Source organism: Triturus cristatus, chromosome 2_2 (genome assembly GCF_964204655.1).
Source record: "Triturus cristatus chromosome 2_2, aTriCri1.1, whole genome shotgun sequence".
NCBI lineage: Eukaryota > Metazoa > Chordata > Amphibia > Caudata > Salamandridae > Triturus > Triturus cristatus.
Window position 1 is genome coordinate 624,561,784 of NC_140582.1, and position 16,849 is coordinate 624,578,632.

The following is a 16,849-nucleotide window of genomic DNA, read 5'->3' on the forward strand; positions in this document are numbered from 1 at the left end:
CGGGGTGGTGTCAGTCACCCCTTCCCGTCGCAGGGACCGTGAAGAAGGGTCCGGGGCAGAGTTGGCAGAGCAGGTCTCTGCCTGGCACTGCACATGGCACACCTCTCCAGGACCTTCAGGAACTTCCAGGTAATAACGCAGTGATGGTATTTTTTTAAGGTCCGCACCCATCGTCATTGAACGGCTCATCGGCATTTTGGTGACACTCACTTGTCTGACCGTCTTATTGAGATAGCGACCAGCAAACATCATTGTATCTTCTGTGCACTGTATATAGAAGTGTACACCTGTTACGTTGTGATTTTGCTCTGCTTTCAAACAATAAGGTATTTAATGGGGACAGTGCAATGCTTTCTCTCCGCGTGTGTGTGTTTTGTGTGTGCGTGCCAGCATGTGAGTGTGTGCGCGTGTGTTGTGTGGTGTATGTGCTTGCGTGTGTGTTGTGTGTGTGTGCGTGCTTGTGTGTTGTGTTTTGTGTGTGTGTGTGTGTTGTGTGCGTTTATGAGCACATACTCTACACTGCTCACCCTCTAGTTTGACCACGGCCACTCCTTCCACGGTATCTTCCATTTGTGCTCTGGTTATTTCACACCGACCTCACAAGAATGAACGTGTGGCCAGCAGGGTCTCTGGCCGGGGATTGGTGGCGTTCACTAATCACCCCTCCCTTCTTGCTGTATATTATGCAGCAGTACGTGCTTAATTGTAAATTACCTGTGGGTGCCGTTGCTAAGAGTTTGTTTTTGGTGACTGTGTATGAAGGGATGTCCGTCAGACCCCCTCTCCGCTCTGTCATGCTTTCCTTAGCCGGAGTTGGTCTATGTATTGTTAACACGCTTCTGCGGAATGGGTGTGGGTTTGTGCTTTGCTCGTATGCACTCTGATGCCTGGCCTCTCACATCTTGAATTTAGAGTGGCACTAATACTTACATTGCTGCATATTTAGAAGCACCCATTCATTTATCCCTTCCCCAGGTTGGTTGATTAAGCCTCCACTCTGACATGTCTTCCGGTTTGGAGATAAGATGGCGTTCCTTCACTCTCTCGTATTCCACAGGTAATTCCCGGCAGCACTTCGTATACATAATAAATATTGCCCCCGGGACCTGTGCTGCGTGTGTTTTGTGTGTGCGTGCATTTGTTGTGTGAGAGCTTTCTGTGTGCGTGCCAGCATCTGTGTGTGCGCATGTGTTGTGTGGTGTATGTGCATTGCATGTGTGTGTGTGCATTTGTGTGTGCGCTTGTGTGTTGTGTTTTGTGTGTGTTGTGTGCGTGTATGAGCACGTACTCTAGACCGCTAACCCTCAAGTCCACTACCCGGAACACAGATGACTGCCGTGAAGAGGTGATAGCATACATGCTTCAGATTACCCTAAAGACACGATCGCAGTTTCAGTCACGTTCCCCCTCACGGCGCCCTCAACTTGTGAGAACCACCACTACTGGCCACCCTAACAAAACTTTGAGTCCAGCATTCTTGGGACTTTTCATTAGCGAGCTTGTGAACTATCTTTCACCGGCAGCTCGATCCACCTATATCGTTTTTGGCTACATCAAGAACACCGCTTTGGCATGCCTGTTAACTACTGAACCGGCTGCCTGGCGTTCCTTCAAGATTATCCGTGCACTGATACCGCCTAAGCCCAGCTGGGTTGGAATGATCACCGGCAGCGCGATTACAAAGATTTAGACTTCGATATTCAGCCCTGAGGAAGTCGCTCAGGGCTGAAACACGTGTCGGCTGGTTTCTGTTGTGGCTTAATGAAAATCACATTAAAGATGCAGCATGGATCATTCTTGATTAGATTGAATTGTTGTAAAACCATTGCATACTGTTTATTATCTATTTGTGTGCCTAGGTCTTGTTAGAAATGTGTACATATTTAGGGATTCTCCTCACATAAATTGGGGGTTATAGGGCTTATCCCCTCTCCTAGTGGCACCAATCAACATCTCTTATTTTAATTTGCGTCATTTAGCAGAGTGCCCACATACCCTGGCTTCTAAAAACCCTTTGCTTAGAGAATCATTTACAGGGACGTTATAGTTAGGCTGGCATTTCACTTGTACAAAACCAGAAAAATTCAGCAGTTATAGTTACTATAACTCGCGCCAAGGCAATGCACTGCTTATGACCTCACATATTACATCACTCATGACATGGTCAGTGACATCACTGATGACATCATTCACTGACTGTGAGTGTTTTAAAAAAAGTTTATGAGTGTTAAATATACATACCAATGTGTATTGATGAATCAGTGGGTGTATGAGTGCCTGATTGGATGATTCACTGGGTGCATGAGTAACTATAAGTGAATAATTAAGTGTCTCAGTGAATGTATGGGTGAGTGACTTGTGTTAATGTCTGTATCTGTCTGTCAGATGGTTTCTAAGTGGTTGTATAGGTGTGTGAGTGGGTATGTCAGTTTCTGTATGGGTGAGTGATTGGTTGACTACGTGTATAGGTGCCTCAATGCTTGTGTGGGTGGGTGGGTGAGGAGGGGTGTAACTGCCTGTATGGATGAGTGCCTGGGTGAGTCAGTGGTTCTATGGGTTAGTGAGTGTGTGTGTAAGGAGCTATATGGGTGAGTAAGTGTATATGGCTGTGTCTGTGGGTGAATGGATATGTCAGTGGTATATGGGTGAGTAACTGCATATGTGAAAGGCAGTATAGGTGAGTATTGGCGTATATGAGTAACTGCATGTGTGACTGAGTGATTGCGAGAGTGGCCGTATGAGTGAGTGTGTGCTTGTGTCAGTGACTGTATAGGTGAGTATGTGTTAGTATCTTTATTCCAAAACTTTGTGGGTTAGCTTAGTGATCTGCACATCTATTTGCAGTGATTTGTCTGGATCATTCAATTCGAAAATGTTTCTTTGGGGTGCTCCTATGGTGTTACACTACCCACCCACCAGGGTATGTTTACACTAGGACAAGAGAGCCTAGAACAATGTTTAACTAAAATACACCAGAGCATTATATCTATTATCCAAAAGAAGAATCACACGATAAAAATAGAATTTCTGCCACAAGGTATGTTTCAATTTGCCATTGATCAAGTGTCCTTTCGATTGAAAATTAGAAAAAAGTCTTGAATCAGGTCCTTCTGTTAACTTTACTTTCACTTCTCAAAACATGGAAAGGAACAGCAGCCGACGCAAGTTTCGCCCCTCTGGGCTTTTTCAAGGCTGCAGAAAAAGATGTATATACCATTTTTATGTACTGTGAGACTCTACAGTCATTTAAAATAAAACATGCAAATGCCCTTTTGATATGTGATTTAACTTAGCTAAGAGAAATGGTTCTATACAATGTCAAGAACATTTCTGTTTGAACAAACACAAATTGACTATACAAGGAAACACCCTTAAGTTGTTTTCAGTCTCTTCAATGCGAATTCATACTGTATAGCAGTTCCAAAAGATAAATGAGCCCTTGTCTTCGATTTGAGAGCACGTGTAGATTCAAAAGAATGAAAACACGCATGAGGATAGAACCCCAGCCTCAATCCTGTGTCTATTAACATAGGTGAAATTAAAGAGAGATAAAGTTGACTGAATTTGTATAAAGAACTCCACCACCAATCAATCCAATTTAAAATTGCATGGATGGAGAAAATCCGAAGTCAAATTATCCTAATTAGTGACTGAACCGACCATCTCAGAACCGTCCTCACCTCGAATTTGATAAAATAATGTCCAAATATTCGTATCACTGCTTTTGAAAAATGAACCTCCTTGCTGGTTATTTCTGAAATAAATGAAGAGTAAATGCCCCGATAAGGAGGTGAATACTACCATACCCCTTTCAAAACAATACAAATTAACATGTGTCATAGGCTCGCAGACATCCATATAAAATCCTTAAGTTAAAACAATATTCGATTGTCAACAGTTTTAAAGCGAAACTCCTTACCCGAACAATAAACGGATGAGATGCCATCCCAACTAGCAGTAATGTCATCTACTTTAAAGTTATGGGTCCTTTCCAAACGCTGCCTCACAAACGAAAACCGTTTCGTTCTCTTTTTACTCGGACCTTGATAAGTCCATTCTGTGAAGGTATGTCAAAAAACAAGAGAAGAAGGAAAGAGCGCGGAATAAATATTAGCGTAATAATCACCTTATTTAAGGTCAGACTAAATCGTTTAGCATTTTGCTTAATGAGAGTCTATGTAATTTTAATTGTTAATAAAAACAAGGGATTTGTGTTTACCTGTGTCTTGCCGTATTCACCGCAACTTGTAACCGGCAGCTCAGCGTTCGCGGAACGCGGACGCTTTCTTTTTGACTCTTTCAGTCTGAGAATACATAGAGACTGAAAGCGGACTGGAGTCATGATGTGATCAAATCGGTATATCATAACCTTAAAATGCATATTCAAGTATGCTTATTCATTTAAAAAAGCTCTACTAGGAGTAATTTTCAACTTCTACATGTCATCCTAAAATGGCTCGTATATTAATAGATTTAAAAGTTACTTGTGAGGTATTTAAGTTTATTTTTAGAACAATATAATCATTGTAGTGAACATTTATTAGTCTCATTGCGTCCATTTCATATAGTTTGACACAAAAATATAATTTTATACGAAGATTATTAAATCCCCATGTTATAATGGAAATCAAGAGAGGACTAGCTTCACAAATAATATACCTGTTAACTTCCAATATTTGACGCCATTTTCTAAGAGTGGTGTCCGATTCATGTAATCGGTATATCATAACCTTAAAATGCACATTCAAATATACTTATTTATTTAAAATAGCTCTATTAAGAGTGATTTTCAACTCTCACATATCGTCAGCGCGTAAATCATCCTAAAATGGTTTATATATTAATAGATTTAAAAGTTACTTGTGTGGTTTTAAAATTTGTTTTAAGAACAATATGGTCATTGGAGTGAACATTTATATGTCTCATTACGACCATTTCATATAATTTGACACAAAAAATATAATTTTATACGAAGAATTTTATTAAATCTCCATGTTGGAATGGAAATCCAGAGAGGACTTCCTTCACGGAGTAATATACCTGTTCACTTCCAATATTCTACGCCATTTTTTAAGAGAGGTGTCCCATTACTGTAATGACCAGACACCCTCCTGTTATGTCACATGTTTATGTCCCAGAAATTGCATTATTTTCTTTAAATTGTTCATGAATCACAGGAATGAAGGGGTTTGCAAGTCTGTTAAAATTAGACTATGCTTGATCAATAAAGTTTAACAAGTTGTCATTAAGGAAAGGAAATCCAGCATAGTGGCTCAACGTCTAATATAAAGAGCATAGAGAGAGAATACATCTACTAAATATTCATAACGCACCCTATCAGAAGAGTCATGCTTCGTGTGTTTCCATAGTGATTATTTATGTAAGGATAACCCCTACATGTGTGGTTAGCTTGACCTTTGTCATTGAATGTGGGATGCATAATACATCAGAGTGCAACAAAGTTGGAGATGTGCATATGCCTAAAGGCAGCAGTAATAATAATCATTCTGCACAATGCTAACTTTTCATTGATTTACAGAAATTCACACATCTCCTTATCAATGTTCAGCCCACATTCCACCGCCCTCAATTTGATAATCCAAGTACTTTCCAGTTTACGAAGTCGAGATATTTTATCTCCACCCCTCAATCCAGGATCAATTACATCAATGCCGTGAAAGCCCAATTTCAATAATTCACTTAGTTTGTGTGTGGTGTTTCAGTGAACTGCTAGGGGATATTGGGTGTTGTTGTTCCTGATTGCCCTGATGTGTTCCTGAATCCTCTCTTTTAAGGATCTTATTGTGCTCCCAATGTAGATTTTTCCACAGATGCACTTGATACAGTACACTACAAGTTTAGTGTTGCAATTAATAAAACTCCTGATGGTATGGAATCTCTCCGTGTTGTATTTAAATCTATGGATTTTGTGCATTCCGAAACAACAAATGCTGCATGAACCACATCTATAGTAACCATTTGGGGCAGCGGGTAACCAGGTGGCAGTTTTTTGTGGTGATAAAACTTGGGCATAGATGTTGTCTAAGTGTACGTCCTCTTGCATGGACCATTGTGGGTTTCGACCCAATGACACCCTGTAATGTGATGTCATTAGTTAATACGGGCCAATGTTTTCTGAGAATCTTGTAAACATCAGTGCTTATGGTCGTGTATGGAGTGATGAAGGTGCCTTTGTTCATTTTAAAATTCCTTCTCTTCTTCGTATTAGACAACAGATGACTTCTTTTTAACTTATTCACCTTAGATCTCGCTTGCCTGATGATGGATTTCGAATAGCCTCTCATTCGAAATCGTTTTTCCACAATTTCCAATTCTTTGTCAAGTATGGTCTCATCACTACAGTTGCATTTGATTCGCAACATTTCCCCAAAGGGGATAGAATTGATTTGTGATGGCAGATGTGCACTGCTAGCGTGCAATGTTGTGTTGCACGCAGTGGTTTTTCTATAGGGTACGGTTTTGAGCCTATTATTGCCCACCATGATAGTTAAATCCAAGAACCTGACCTGCTTAGCGCTTTGGTCTTTTGTGAAGGACAAATTGAATTCATTGTCGTTAATATATGTAAATAATTCTTCCAGGGCATCATTTGTTCCTGCCCAAAACAACAAAACATCATCAATGAATCGTCCCCAGTATAGAATACTTTCTAACAAATGACCTGGGCATTTCCTTAAAACATGTGAATGTTCAAATAGCCCCAAATACAGGTTGGCAAATGAGGGGGAAAATTTTGCCCCCATTGCCACTCCTTGTATTTGACGAAACCCGTTACCATTATGAGTGAAAATGCTATTGTCTAGGACTAGCCTTATCAGACCTAATAACATGAATGTGTGTTCATACATGTTAAGTATCTGTATGAATAAATGAATGGGAGTGTATAACTGTATTTGTGAGTAAATGGCTGTATGATTGACACTATAGGTGATTGAGAAGGTGTGTGAGTAGCTCTATCAGTGACTGACTGTGTGTGAGAGGCTGTATGTGTCTATGAGTGGATGTATTTTAGTGAGTGAGTTGGTGTATGAGTGGCTGTATGTGTGACTGAGTGTATGTGTGTGTAGTCCTATGAATCAGTGAGTGGGTGTGTAAATACGGGACTGGGTGTGCAAATACGGGACTGGGTGTGCCAATGGTTTTGAGAATGCTAGTGTAGAAGTTGGACTGGAAATATGAAAGGTTATATTGGGGTGCGAGTGGGTGCGTCAGAGATTCTGTGGATGTCATCAATGATGTCATTTGAGATGTCATCAGTGATTCCACTGACCATGTCATGAATGATGTAATAGGTGAGGTCATAAGCAGTGCATCACCGGGCACAACTCATAGTTACCTCAGTTAACTATAACAGCTGAATTTCTCTGGTTTTGTACGAGTGAAATGTCAGCCTAACTATAACTTCCCTGTAACCTTTATTTTTTTCAGTGAATTTCTAAGGTTTTTGAAATGCTAATTCCTAACTGTAACGTCCCTGTAACCTTTGTTTTTAAATTCTATTTCTTAATTATATCGGCCGTTTTTTAAAAGTGATGTTTTTCATATTTTCTTTCTGTGATTGGATACTGTATATTATTTTTGTATTATGTACCACTTATTTTTTGATTTGGTATGTGTGTCAGAAAGTACATTAATAACTGGCTTTATTTTTAACAATTCTGTGAGTTGGCACAACATTGTCGCATTTACTGTGGAGAATCTGCGACCAGTAAATGTATTTCACATACTGAAAAATACACTTAAAGACCAGTCCAGCTCGTCATGGGCACAGAAGGGGTTAAATTGAATTTGTCAAAATATTTAGTAAGATATTGTTTTAACTTTTTTGTGTGTGATCAATTTAGGGGAAAAACACCTTTACAAAAAAAATATATATTTGCGACTGCTGACGTCATTGCGGTGACGTCGGTAGTCGCGAAGAGCCAGTGGTTTGTTCAAAGAGTAAAACATAAATATATAGACATATTCTACAGTATGTTTAACACTACAGCCTTATTGGTATACTTTCAAACTCATCTTTTTGTAGTGATTTTCCAGAGAAATCGACTTTAAACACTATTTTCCGTTTTCACGAAGACAGCGGAAGTCGCAATGACGTTAACCGCGACGATCATACCTTTTTCATAAAGTCTAAAACACCTATATCCACTCATATTACAGTATTTTACACACAAGGGGTTTCTTACAGTAATCTCTCAAGTCATGGTTTTATAGAGAGTTTCTTTAAAAACCATCTCTAAAACCTATTTTCTGATTTCGCGGCGACTCCAGAGATCCCCCGTGTACACGTTGCGAAAATGCAAAGGATGAGTAAGTATAACTACCTACTGGTGGTCGGTAGTTATAGTTAGGACCTAGTTTCCATAGGAAAAGCATTTTTTGATTTGCCTATAACTTTGGCGTCGTTTGACCGATCTTCAAGGCATTTTCCTAAAAAAGTATTAAAGTAGGTCCTGGTTGTCATGGAAAATTTCGGGGTGATCCATGCAGGGGGGACTGATAATTCGGGGCGCAAACTAAGGGTGCGTTTGTAATGTTAATTCCAATAGGAATCGTAAGCCACAGCTACAGCCTGAAACCGCTAAACGGACTTACACCAAATTTGACAGGGAGGTAGATGTTGTTCAAGGTAGTGTCTTTTGCCTATTTGGTGTAAATCTGTTCAGAAGTTTAGGCGAAATGTAAGCCGAAAATTATAGTGATATCTCTGGTTGCGGATATTTTGCGACGGTTTTGCGAGTAATCGCGAATGCATGCGCCAATGGGAATGCTCGGATTGGGTGGACGGAACCTGAACAGAAAGTTGCGGCCGCCATTTTATTGATCGGGAACGGTTCCCGGTGTTGAAATTTCTGAAAAAGCTAACATAAGGGATCAGAGTAGCGGTATTGAGAGATGGGGTGTTAGTGACATGAGTTTTGTGTCCAAATTGATTTATTTTTGATGATGACGTGATTGCCAGCGCGGCCCCCCCATGTACCATCACACGGCAACAATGCAAATATTGGTGGGAATATAACAAAAATAGATCAGTGAATCATTAATACGCATTGTTATAGAGATATTGAGATTCTGATAAATGATTTAATACAGTCATTTATATAGTGAGTTACTACTGTGATGGTTATAGTTAAAATTTTTGAATGTGGTGGCTATTGAATTCGTACTTTTGCTTTCCGCATTGGTGACATAACCACAGGGATTGCGACGACCGGCCTCACCGTAAAAACAGAAAATAGGTTTTAGAGATGGTTGTTCTAGAAAGACACTAGAAAAACATGATTTTAGAGAATAATGTAAGAAACCCCTAGTGTATAAAACACTGTAGTATGTGGGGATATATGTATTGTAGACATTATGGAAAAGGAGTGATTGTCGCCGTTAACAAAGTTATTGCGACGTCCCAAATAACCGCGAAAATGGAAAACAGGTCAGAAAGATGGTTTTTAACGAAATTTGGTACAATATATGACCTTAACAATGCTTTGAAAGAAGGATGTATATAGTAATATGTGGAGTGCAATGTTCAGAATAGATTTGTTATACATATGTTTTTGTCAAAATTCTTTTTTTATTATTCAACATCATAATCTGATACAACAATGGGACAGTAGAGAATGCTAATTGCAGTCCAGTTGCTCATAACGCAGTCTCATTACATGCCCCCCATATTCAGCAAAAGAGATGCTCAGTTTAGGTCCACATTTCGCAAGGCTAAACCATTACGTGAGAACAAGAAACCATAAGCCCCAAACCCCCCCTACCCCACCATGAACCCCCCCCCCCCCCGGCCACGGTGGTGGTGTTTCTGCACAGTGAGCAATTGAGTAAAATGGATGTGTTATGGGAAGGAGACTAGATGAGGTTGGACTTGGCCTGTCCATGGTTGACAAGTTTGTCTGCCTGGCTCCCCTGATGGGGTTTAGAATTGGAAGAGATGCATGGCCCTTAAGGAGGGTGGGCAAACCGCCAATGGCAATCCCCGTGACAGATAAGTTACCAGCGGACCTCATTTATATTCAAAGTTCTTATATTCATCCCGAAAGATGTCAGCCAGTCGCTCCATGGAAAGTATTCTCCAAAGACGGGAGTGCCATAGCGATATGGCAGGAGCATCTTTCTTTTTCCAAGTGGCCGCTATAATGAGTTTAGCCCCTCCTAGTCCAACCCACATAATTGCCTTATCAGCTCTCGTTTGGTGTTCCAGCGCGGGATCTCCGATACCCAATAGTGCCCCCTCTATGGTCGTCGGGATGGGGTACCCCAGCATGTCTTTAATATGTGAAAGGATTTCTTCCCAGAATGGCCGAATGCCAGGGCAATCCCACCAAATATGGCGAAAGTCCCCTTGCAAACCCACAACCCCGCCAGCAGAGATCGGAGGTGTCAGGAAAATTCGCTTGAGTTTAGTGGGGTAGAGATACCAATCTAGAAGTGTCTTATAGTGGGCCTCCCGCAGAGCGACCAAATGATTGTGGCTGTAATGTCCCCCCAAACATGTTTACACTTGTCATTTGAAATTTCCATACCCAGCACCTGTTCCCAAAAATGCATGTAACGTGCCCGGTGAGCTTGTAAGGTATTCAATAGCAGGGCGTAGAGTGAAGAAATGGCCTCTTTCATGGTGCCGGCCTTTGAAACCAGTCGCCCCATGCCCATCAGTTCCCTAGTGGCCGCCTTCCATATATGTGGTTGCGTGGCCCAGTGTTTAAGCTGGAGGTAGTGGTAGTGTCCGCTGTGCGGGATCTGGAACTCTCTTTTGCAGCTTTTAAATGTCAGAATGTCAAAGTTGTGAAAGAGGTCCGAAAGCTTTAGGCAGCCTCCCTCTTTCCAGCAGTCAAATGGCCTGTTGTGTAAAGCCGGCAGAAAGGCCGGTTTAAAGTGAATTGGGGTGTACGGGGAAGGAAAAGTGGTCCATCCCTGTCTTCTCGTAATGTGATCCGAGACCGTGAGGGTGGTGCGTGTGCTCAGATATGCTTTGGCCGACCTGTCTTTCTTGGGCTTCCATAGGACATCCCAAACAGAGAGGCCTACAATGGCCCAGTCCATGTGGAGCCAATGTTTTTCAGATTCCCGTGCTGTCCATTCCATAACTACACGCAATTGTGCCTCTTGATAGTATAGTGTGAAGTCTGGTAGAGCTACTTCCCCCTCTTTCTTTGGTCGCCGCAACACATGAAAGGGCAGGCGCGTCCTTCCTCCTTGCCAGATGAAGTTGGTGGTCAGGGAACGCAAGCGAGACAGCAAATCCCGGGGAAGCTCAATGGGGAGAACCTGAAAGAGATAAAGGATTGTTACTTTGACAGCGTTGATTCGTCCAAGCCAAGAAATATAGAAAGGTTTCCATTTCTTAAAATCTTGTTGTGTCCGAGACACTAGCGCAGGATAGTTGGCTTTGTATAAGTCCCCAATTTTAGGCATGAGGTAGACTGCCAAGTAGAGGAGGGAGTGTGTCGCCCATTGTAAGGATGTTTGGCTCCGCAGTCTCGCTGCCTCAGTGTCAGTGAGTGTGAGATTGAATATTGAGGATTTGGTAAGGTTAACTTTAAAGCCCGCCACCAGTTCAAAACAGTTCAGTTCCTCCTGAACTGCTGGGCGAGAGGAGGCAGGTTCCCGAGGAGTAAGCAAAATATCTTCCGAAGAGAGACGCTTTATGGTCTGTGCCCCCAAAGCGGATTCCACGGATCTCCTCATTAGAACGGAATCTCTCAGCCAGGGGTTCAATACTGAGGGCAAATAAAAGGGGTGAGAGCGGGCAGCCCTGCCTCGTGTCCCTGCTAAGGGTAAATGGGAGAGATGTGTACCCATTGACCAGTACTCGTGACTGCGGTAGATGATAGTTCGCTGAAGCATACGGAGGAACCCCTCACCAAAGCCAAATTTCCGCATGGTAAGGAAAAGGAATGACCAATCCATCCTGTCAAAGGCCTTTTCGGCATCAAGGCCCACTAGAATTCCTGGGATGTTACATTTAGAGACTTTCTCAATTAGATGTACAGTGCGGCGGATATTATCGTGTGTTTGTTGCCTCTTTATAAAGCCGGATTGATCAGGGGTGGATTAGTGTGGGCATTAGATCGTTCAAGGGGGCTGCCAGGATCGCTGAATATAATTTCGCATCTAGGTTGAGGAGTGCTATGGGCCTATACAAGGCACACTTCTGGGGGTCCTTTCCTGGCTTGGGAATGACAGATATCACCGCCTCGGCCATAGTTTCCCAGACCCTGGAATCGGCCGCTATTTCATTAAAAAGTTCAACTAGATATGGGACTAGTTCGGACATAAAACATTTGTAAAATTGTGCTGTGAGTCCGTCGGGACCCGGGGCTTTGTGAAGCTTAAGTTTAGCGATAGCTTGTCTAACCTCATCTTCGGTAATGGGGCCCTCCAGGGGTTCTGCGGTCACTGGGGAAAGATGCGGAAGTTCCACTGTGTCTAAATATTGCTGTTGCAAGGTTATCTCTGGTGGGGTGCCAGAGTATAGTTCTCTGTAGAATGTGCCAAAGGCGTTACCTTTGCGGTCATCTGCGTGTGTAACATGGCCGTCCCCGTCGAAGATGCCCCCGATAAATTTGCGTTCCCTCTTTTCCCGGAGTTGTCGCGCTAAGTGCCTCCCCACTTTGTCTCCCTGAGCATATGCTGATTGCCTCAGTTCCAGCAGGGTAAACTCCGCTCTGTTATCATAGTTCGCTCGTAATTTGTCCCTAAGCGCAGTGAGCTGTCTCTGGAGCCTTTTTGTGGGAGCAGCCTTGTGAGCTTTTTCCACTACTTCTAATTACCCCTCAAGCGCTACACGTTCTTTCGCTCTCAGTTTATTCAATGTCGCGTTGAGTTGTATGCACTTGCCCCTCACCACCGCTTTAAAAGCGTCCCAACTGTTCTGTGGTGTAGTAGCTTGTAATGTGTTAAGTGCAAAGTACTCAGTAATGGAGGTCCTCAGTTCAGCGCAGACAGTTTTATCCCGAAGGAGCGAGCCCGGGAAGCACACCATGCCTGACCAGTTCCCGTCCCAAACTAGACTGGCAGATTAAAGGCTGTGGTCGGAAATTAAAAGAGATAGAATCTGGGCCGCCTGCAGGAAGCCCACGAAGGTCTGACTAATAAAGATATAGTCTATCCTGGAGTAGAACTGGTGGACGTGCGAGTAATAGGTGTAATCTTTGGTAATGGGATTGAGTGTTCGCCAGTTGTCACTGAGGCCTAACATGGACATTTTCTGTTTAATCCCTTTAGAGAAGCCATTGGGGGTAGCCCGGTGTGCGTGGGAGCTGTCTAAAGCCGCCTGCCAGGCCGAGTTAAAATCCCCTAAGAGAATGACCGGCCCCTCTGCGAATTCACCAATCATGTCAAGAGTGGTAGAGAGGAATGTCGACTGACCCGAGTTCGGTGCAAAAAGGGAGATAAATGTGCAGAACGTACCCCTCAGTCTACCCTTCACCATTAAGACTCTGCCCAGCCGATCAGTTTTGAGAGCCTCAGGCTGAAATTTAGCTGTGTTGTGAAAGAGCAAGGGCACTTCATTATGTTTGGGTCTCGCTGAGGACCTATAGACCAACGGGTATGTTTTGTGGTGCAGCCACGCTTCCTCGGTTTTCTTAAGGCATGTTTCTTGGGAGTGCCACCACATCAAACTGGCGATCATTAAGAAATTTCCAGATTTTCTGGCGTTTTTGTGGTGAGTTTAACCCTTTAACGTTCCATGACGCTATGGAAACCATTTAAGCGGTTTGAGTCCTCTCCACTCTCACACATAGCCCCCTCTTGGAACAACCTGTACACACTGTCGCCTCATCCCAGGAAAGCCAGACCACCCACACTGTCCCCCTTGTGCACTGCCTCAACCCTACCTGGGTATATGAGTATGTCTCCCCTGCACCACCACCAGAGCCCCATCCCCCCAACCCATCTCCAACATCCCCTAGAATGATCAAGCTGAGATGCCAACGGGCTCTCAGCTGAAAACTTCCATAAAGAGAGTACGGCGATTCTGGGCGGTACGGACAAGGCCCACACCCCCCGGCTGCCATGCAATAAGAACAGGGAGAACAGTTATCAGTTTCAGTAGAGGCTGAAGACAACAATGCGTATTTATCCAGTGCCTCGAAGAGGAACTTCGACCCATCTGCAACAGCCTGGTTGAGCCCTTCAGCGGAACAGTTCTGCAACTCCTCGGGTATATTCCTGCTGCACCAGGGCACCTTCGACTGGTCCCGGTCTGGAAGTTGTCATTTAACTTGCTGCTTGTTTTTTGTGACTGTTTGCCAGGACTGAGTCTCTCTCCGATGTTGGTTCCGCTCTTTCGCAGGCCTTGCCACCTCATCGTTCTCAGGCTCTGGCAAGCCCAAAAGTCAGAGGCCGTCCTGCAGATCAGTTACATGGTGCTGCTTGGTTTTGGATTCACAGGCAAGTCTGAAAGGGTATGTCCAGCGATACCGAATCCCTTCTTCAGATAGTTTGGTGGTGACAGGCCGAAGCGACTGCCTGCACACCAGAGTTGAGGGTGCCAAGTCCTGGAAGAGCGTGCTTTTGAAGCCCTGGAATGAAGTTTCTTCTTTCTTCCTTGCAGCGCTGAGGATAGCTTCCTTTGTTTTAAAGGAGTGCATTTTTACCACTCTGTGAACGTGGTCTATCTTCACCTTCAATTGCCGGGGTGCCAGGATTTCCGAAAACAGGCCGACCACAAACGCCTCAAGATCAGGCCCCTCCGCACCCTCTTCCAGGTCCCGAATGCGTATAGGTTTTCCCTCCGGGCCCTATTTTCCAAGTCTTCAGGAGCACTTGTTGCAGCTGCGTCTGGAGGGTTTGCTGGACTTCTTGCAGTTTGTTGGAACGAACGTCAAGGTTCTGCACCTGCTCTTCCACTTCTAGCACTCTGGAGCCCACCGCGTCTACATCATGGCGGAGCGATGCCATTTTTTCCGTTAGGTCGGCTTTAAGTTGGTCCATTGAGGTACGCAGGTCGTGCTTTATTTTTTGACATAGCTCAGTTTTGAGGTGCCGCAGGGAGGCTAGTAGGTCATCCCTGGTAAGGGCCATCTTCTGATCTGGGACCGTCGTGGGAGAAGTCTTGTCCGCTGTCACAAAGTAGTGGGAGACTTTATTTGACACCTTCTTGGGTGGCATAGGGGCAGAGTGGAGCTCGGAGCCGGCAGACGAGGCCTCTCTATGGATTGCCACCGCCGTTCAGGCCTCAGATACTTAAAGCTCCCAAACGTGTGGCAGTGCCTGCTGTTGGTGGTGAAGCCCCATCAGCGATCTTAGGGTCAGGTGCCTTTGGAAGAAGACCTATAAGGATTTGCAGGTGCCGGTCCTCGTTGTGGTCAGCAGGAAGGGTAACAGGGGAAGAAAATGTGCAGAGTTGCTCGGCCCCCCTGTAGTGCCGGACTGCGAGATCGGGCCTTGTCCAAAGGTAGTATTAGACTGAAGGCGCCATTTTCAGGTCAGGCAAGCCCGTCCAACTGGGCTCCCACCAAGAAGACTATCTGTGGCATGCAGAAATGTAAAGGGGATTGACACACTGGTGAGGGTCTTGAAATGTCTGTCTTCGTTCCTACCGGCTGGCACTTACGTGGCTCAGCGGCATCGCCGTCACGGGTCTCAAACGCTGCTCCTGCTCTCAAGCCAGCGTACCTTCAGGCCGCGTCTTCCCCCGTCAGCCATGATAGCGTGCGCCGGAAACATCGGCATCTCCTCTGCATATGGCTCTCCAGCCGGAGCGGGGCTCACTCCCACCACGCCGGACACCAACGGGTCTCTCCGCAACCGTACCAGCCCTGACCCCCTAGTGCGCCAATTTGAGGGGCATGGCAGTTCGCGTCCTCTGTCCCTTTGTCTTCGGCTGTTGGATCTGGGAGCCGGTCTCGGGACCCGTTACCGCGCTCTGATTCAGCGCAGGTAGGATTCCGCAGCCTTCATGTGGATTTCGTCTCTCTGTCTGTGCAAAAAATGGGTTTAAGCAGCCAAGGGGGTACGGAGCTGAAACGGCTCACGTCCGTTCAGCCATCTTGCTTGGCCACGCCCCACCTACATATTTTTGGATGTGTTGGTGGTCTTTGAATGTCTGCTTTTGCTTTTTGTTTTCGCGATGTGTGCGGGGGATTGCAATTACCAACGTCATTGTGATCACCGGCATCACCACAAAAACAGAAAATAGGTTTCACAGATGGTTTTTATAGAAACTCCCTAGAAAAACGACTTTCGCGAATACTGCAAGAAGCCCCTAGTGTGTAAAATACTGTAGTATGTGTAAATATATGTGTTTTAGACTTTATGGAAAAGGCTTGATCCTAGCGGTTAACGACATCACGACATCCCGGATAACGAAAGCTGAAAATAGATCTGAAAGATGGTTTTTAAAGAAACTTGGTACTAAAATAGGAATTTAAACATGCTTTGAAAGAAGTATGTATATAGTAATATGAGTAGTGCAATGTTCAGAATGGATTATTTTTACATATAATTTTTGGATGTGTTGATGGTCATTGAATGTCTGCTTTTGTTTCCGTGACGTGCCCACAGGGATCGCGATGACTGTTAATTTTTTTTAAAAAAACCTTTAGAAAAAAACTTCACACTATTTTGGGTACTAGGGTGGGTCTGACAAGAGCCGTTGTGTTGGTTGTGTGTATATGGCTGCTACACATAAGACCGGAACAGAGTTTCAGATTACTCAGAAACAACCCTGTTGCCTTCATCCGTAAATTGCACTGCATCATTTCTATAAACTCGATGCATGTCAAAACGCAGATGGTTGTTAAAGATACCATGCAATGGTCTCTGAGGAATGCAGAAACAGTTTTATTAACATGTGTCCAGGCATTGCCAATCT

General features: G+C 44.0%; 1 protein-coding gene across 12 annotated transcripts in view; it reads right to left on the reverse strand.

Annotated features, from left to right (window-relative positions):
- The window catches only part of CBR4 (carbonyl reductase 4), a 276,454-nt gene that overhangs the window by 51,911 nt on the left and 207,694 nt on the right, over positions 1-16,849 (reverse strand). For 4 of the 12 annotated variants that reach the window (XM_085641799.1, XM_085641801.1, XM_085641798.1 and 1 more), the window contains one exon: positions 3,920-4,057. The exons of the other annotated variants lie outside the window; for them this stretch is intronic. In XM_085641799.1, the coding sequence (XP_085497925.1) occupies positions 3,920-4,057 (138 nt within the window). The remainder of the gene's footprint in view (positions 1-3,919; positions 4,058-16,849) is intronic. 12 annotated transcript variants of the gene reach the window in all.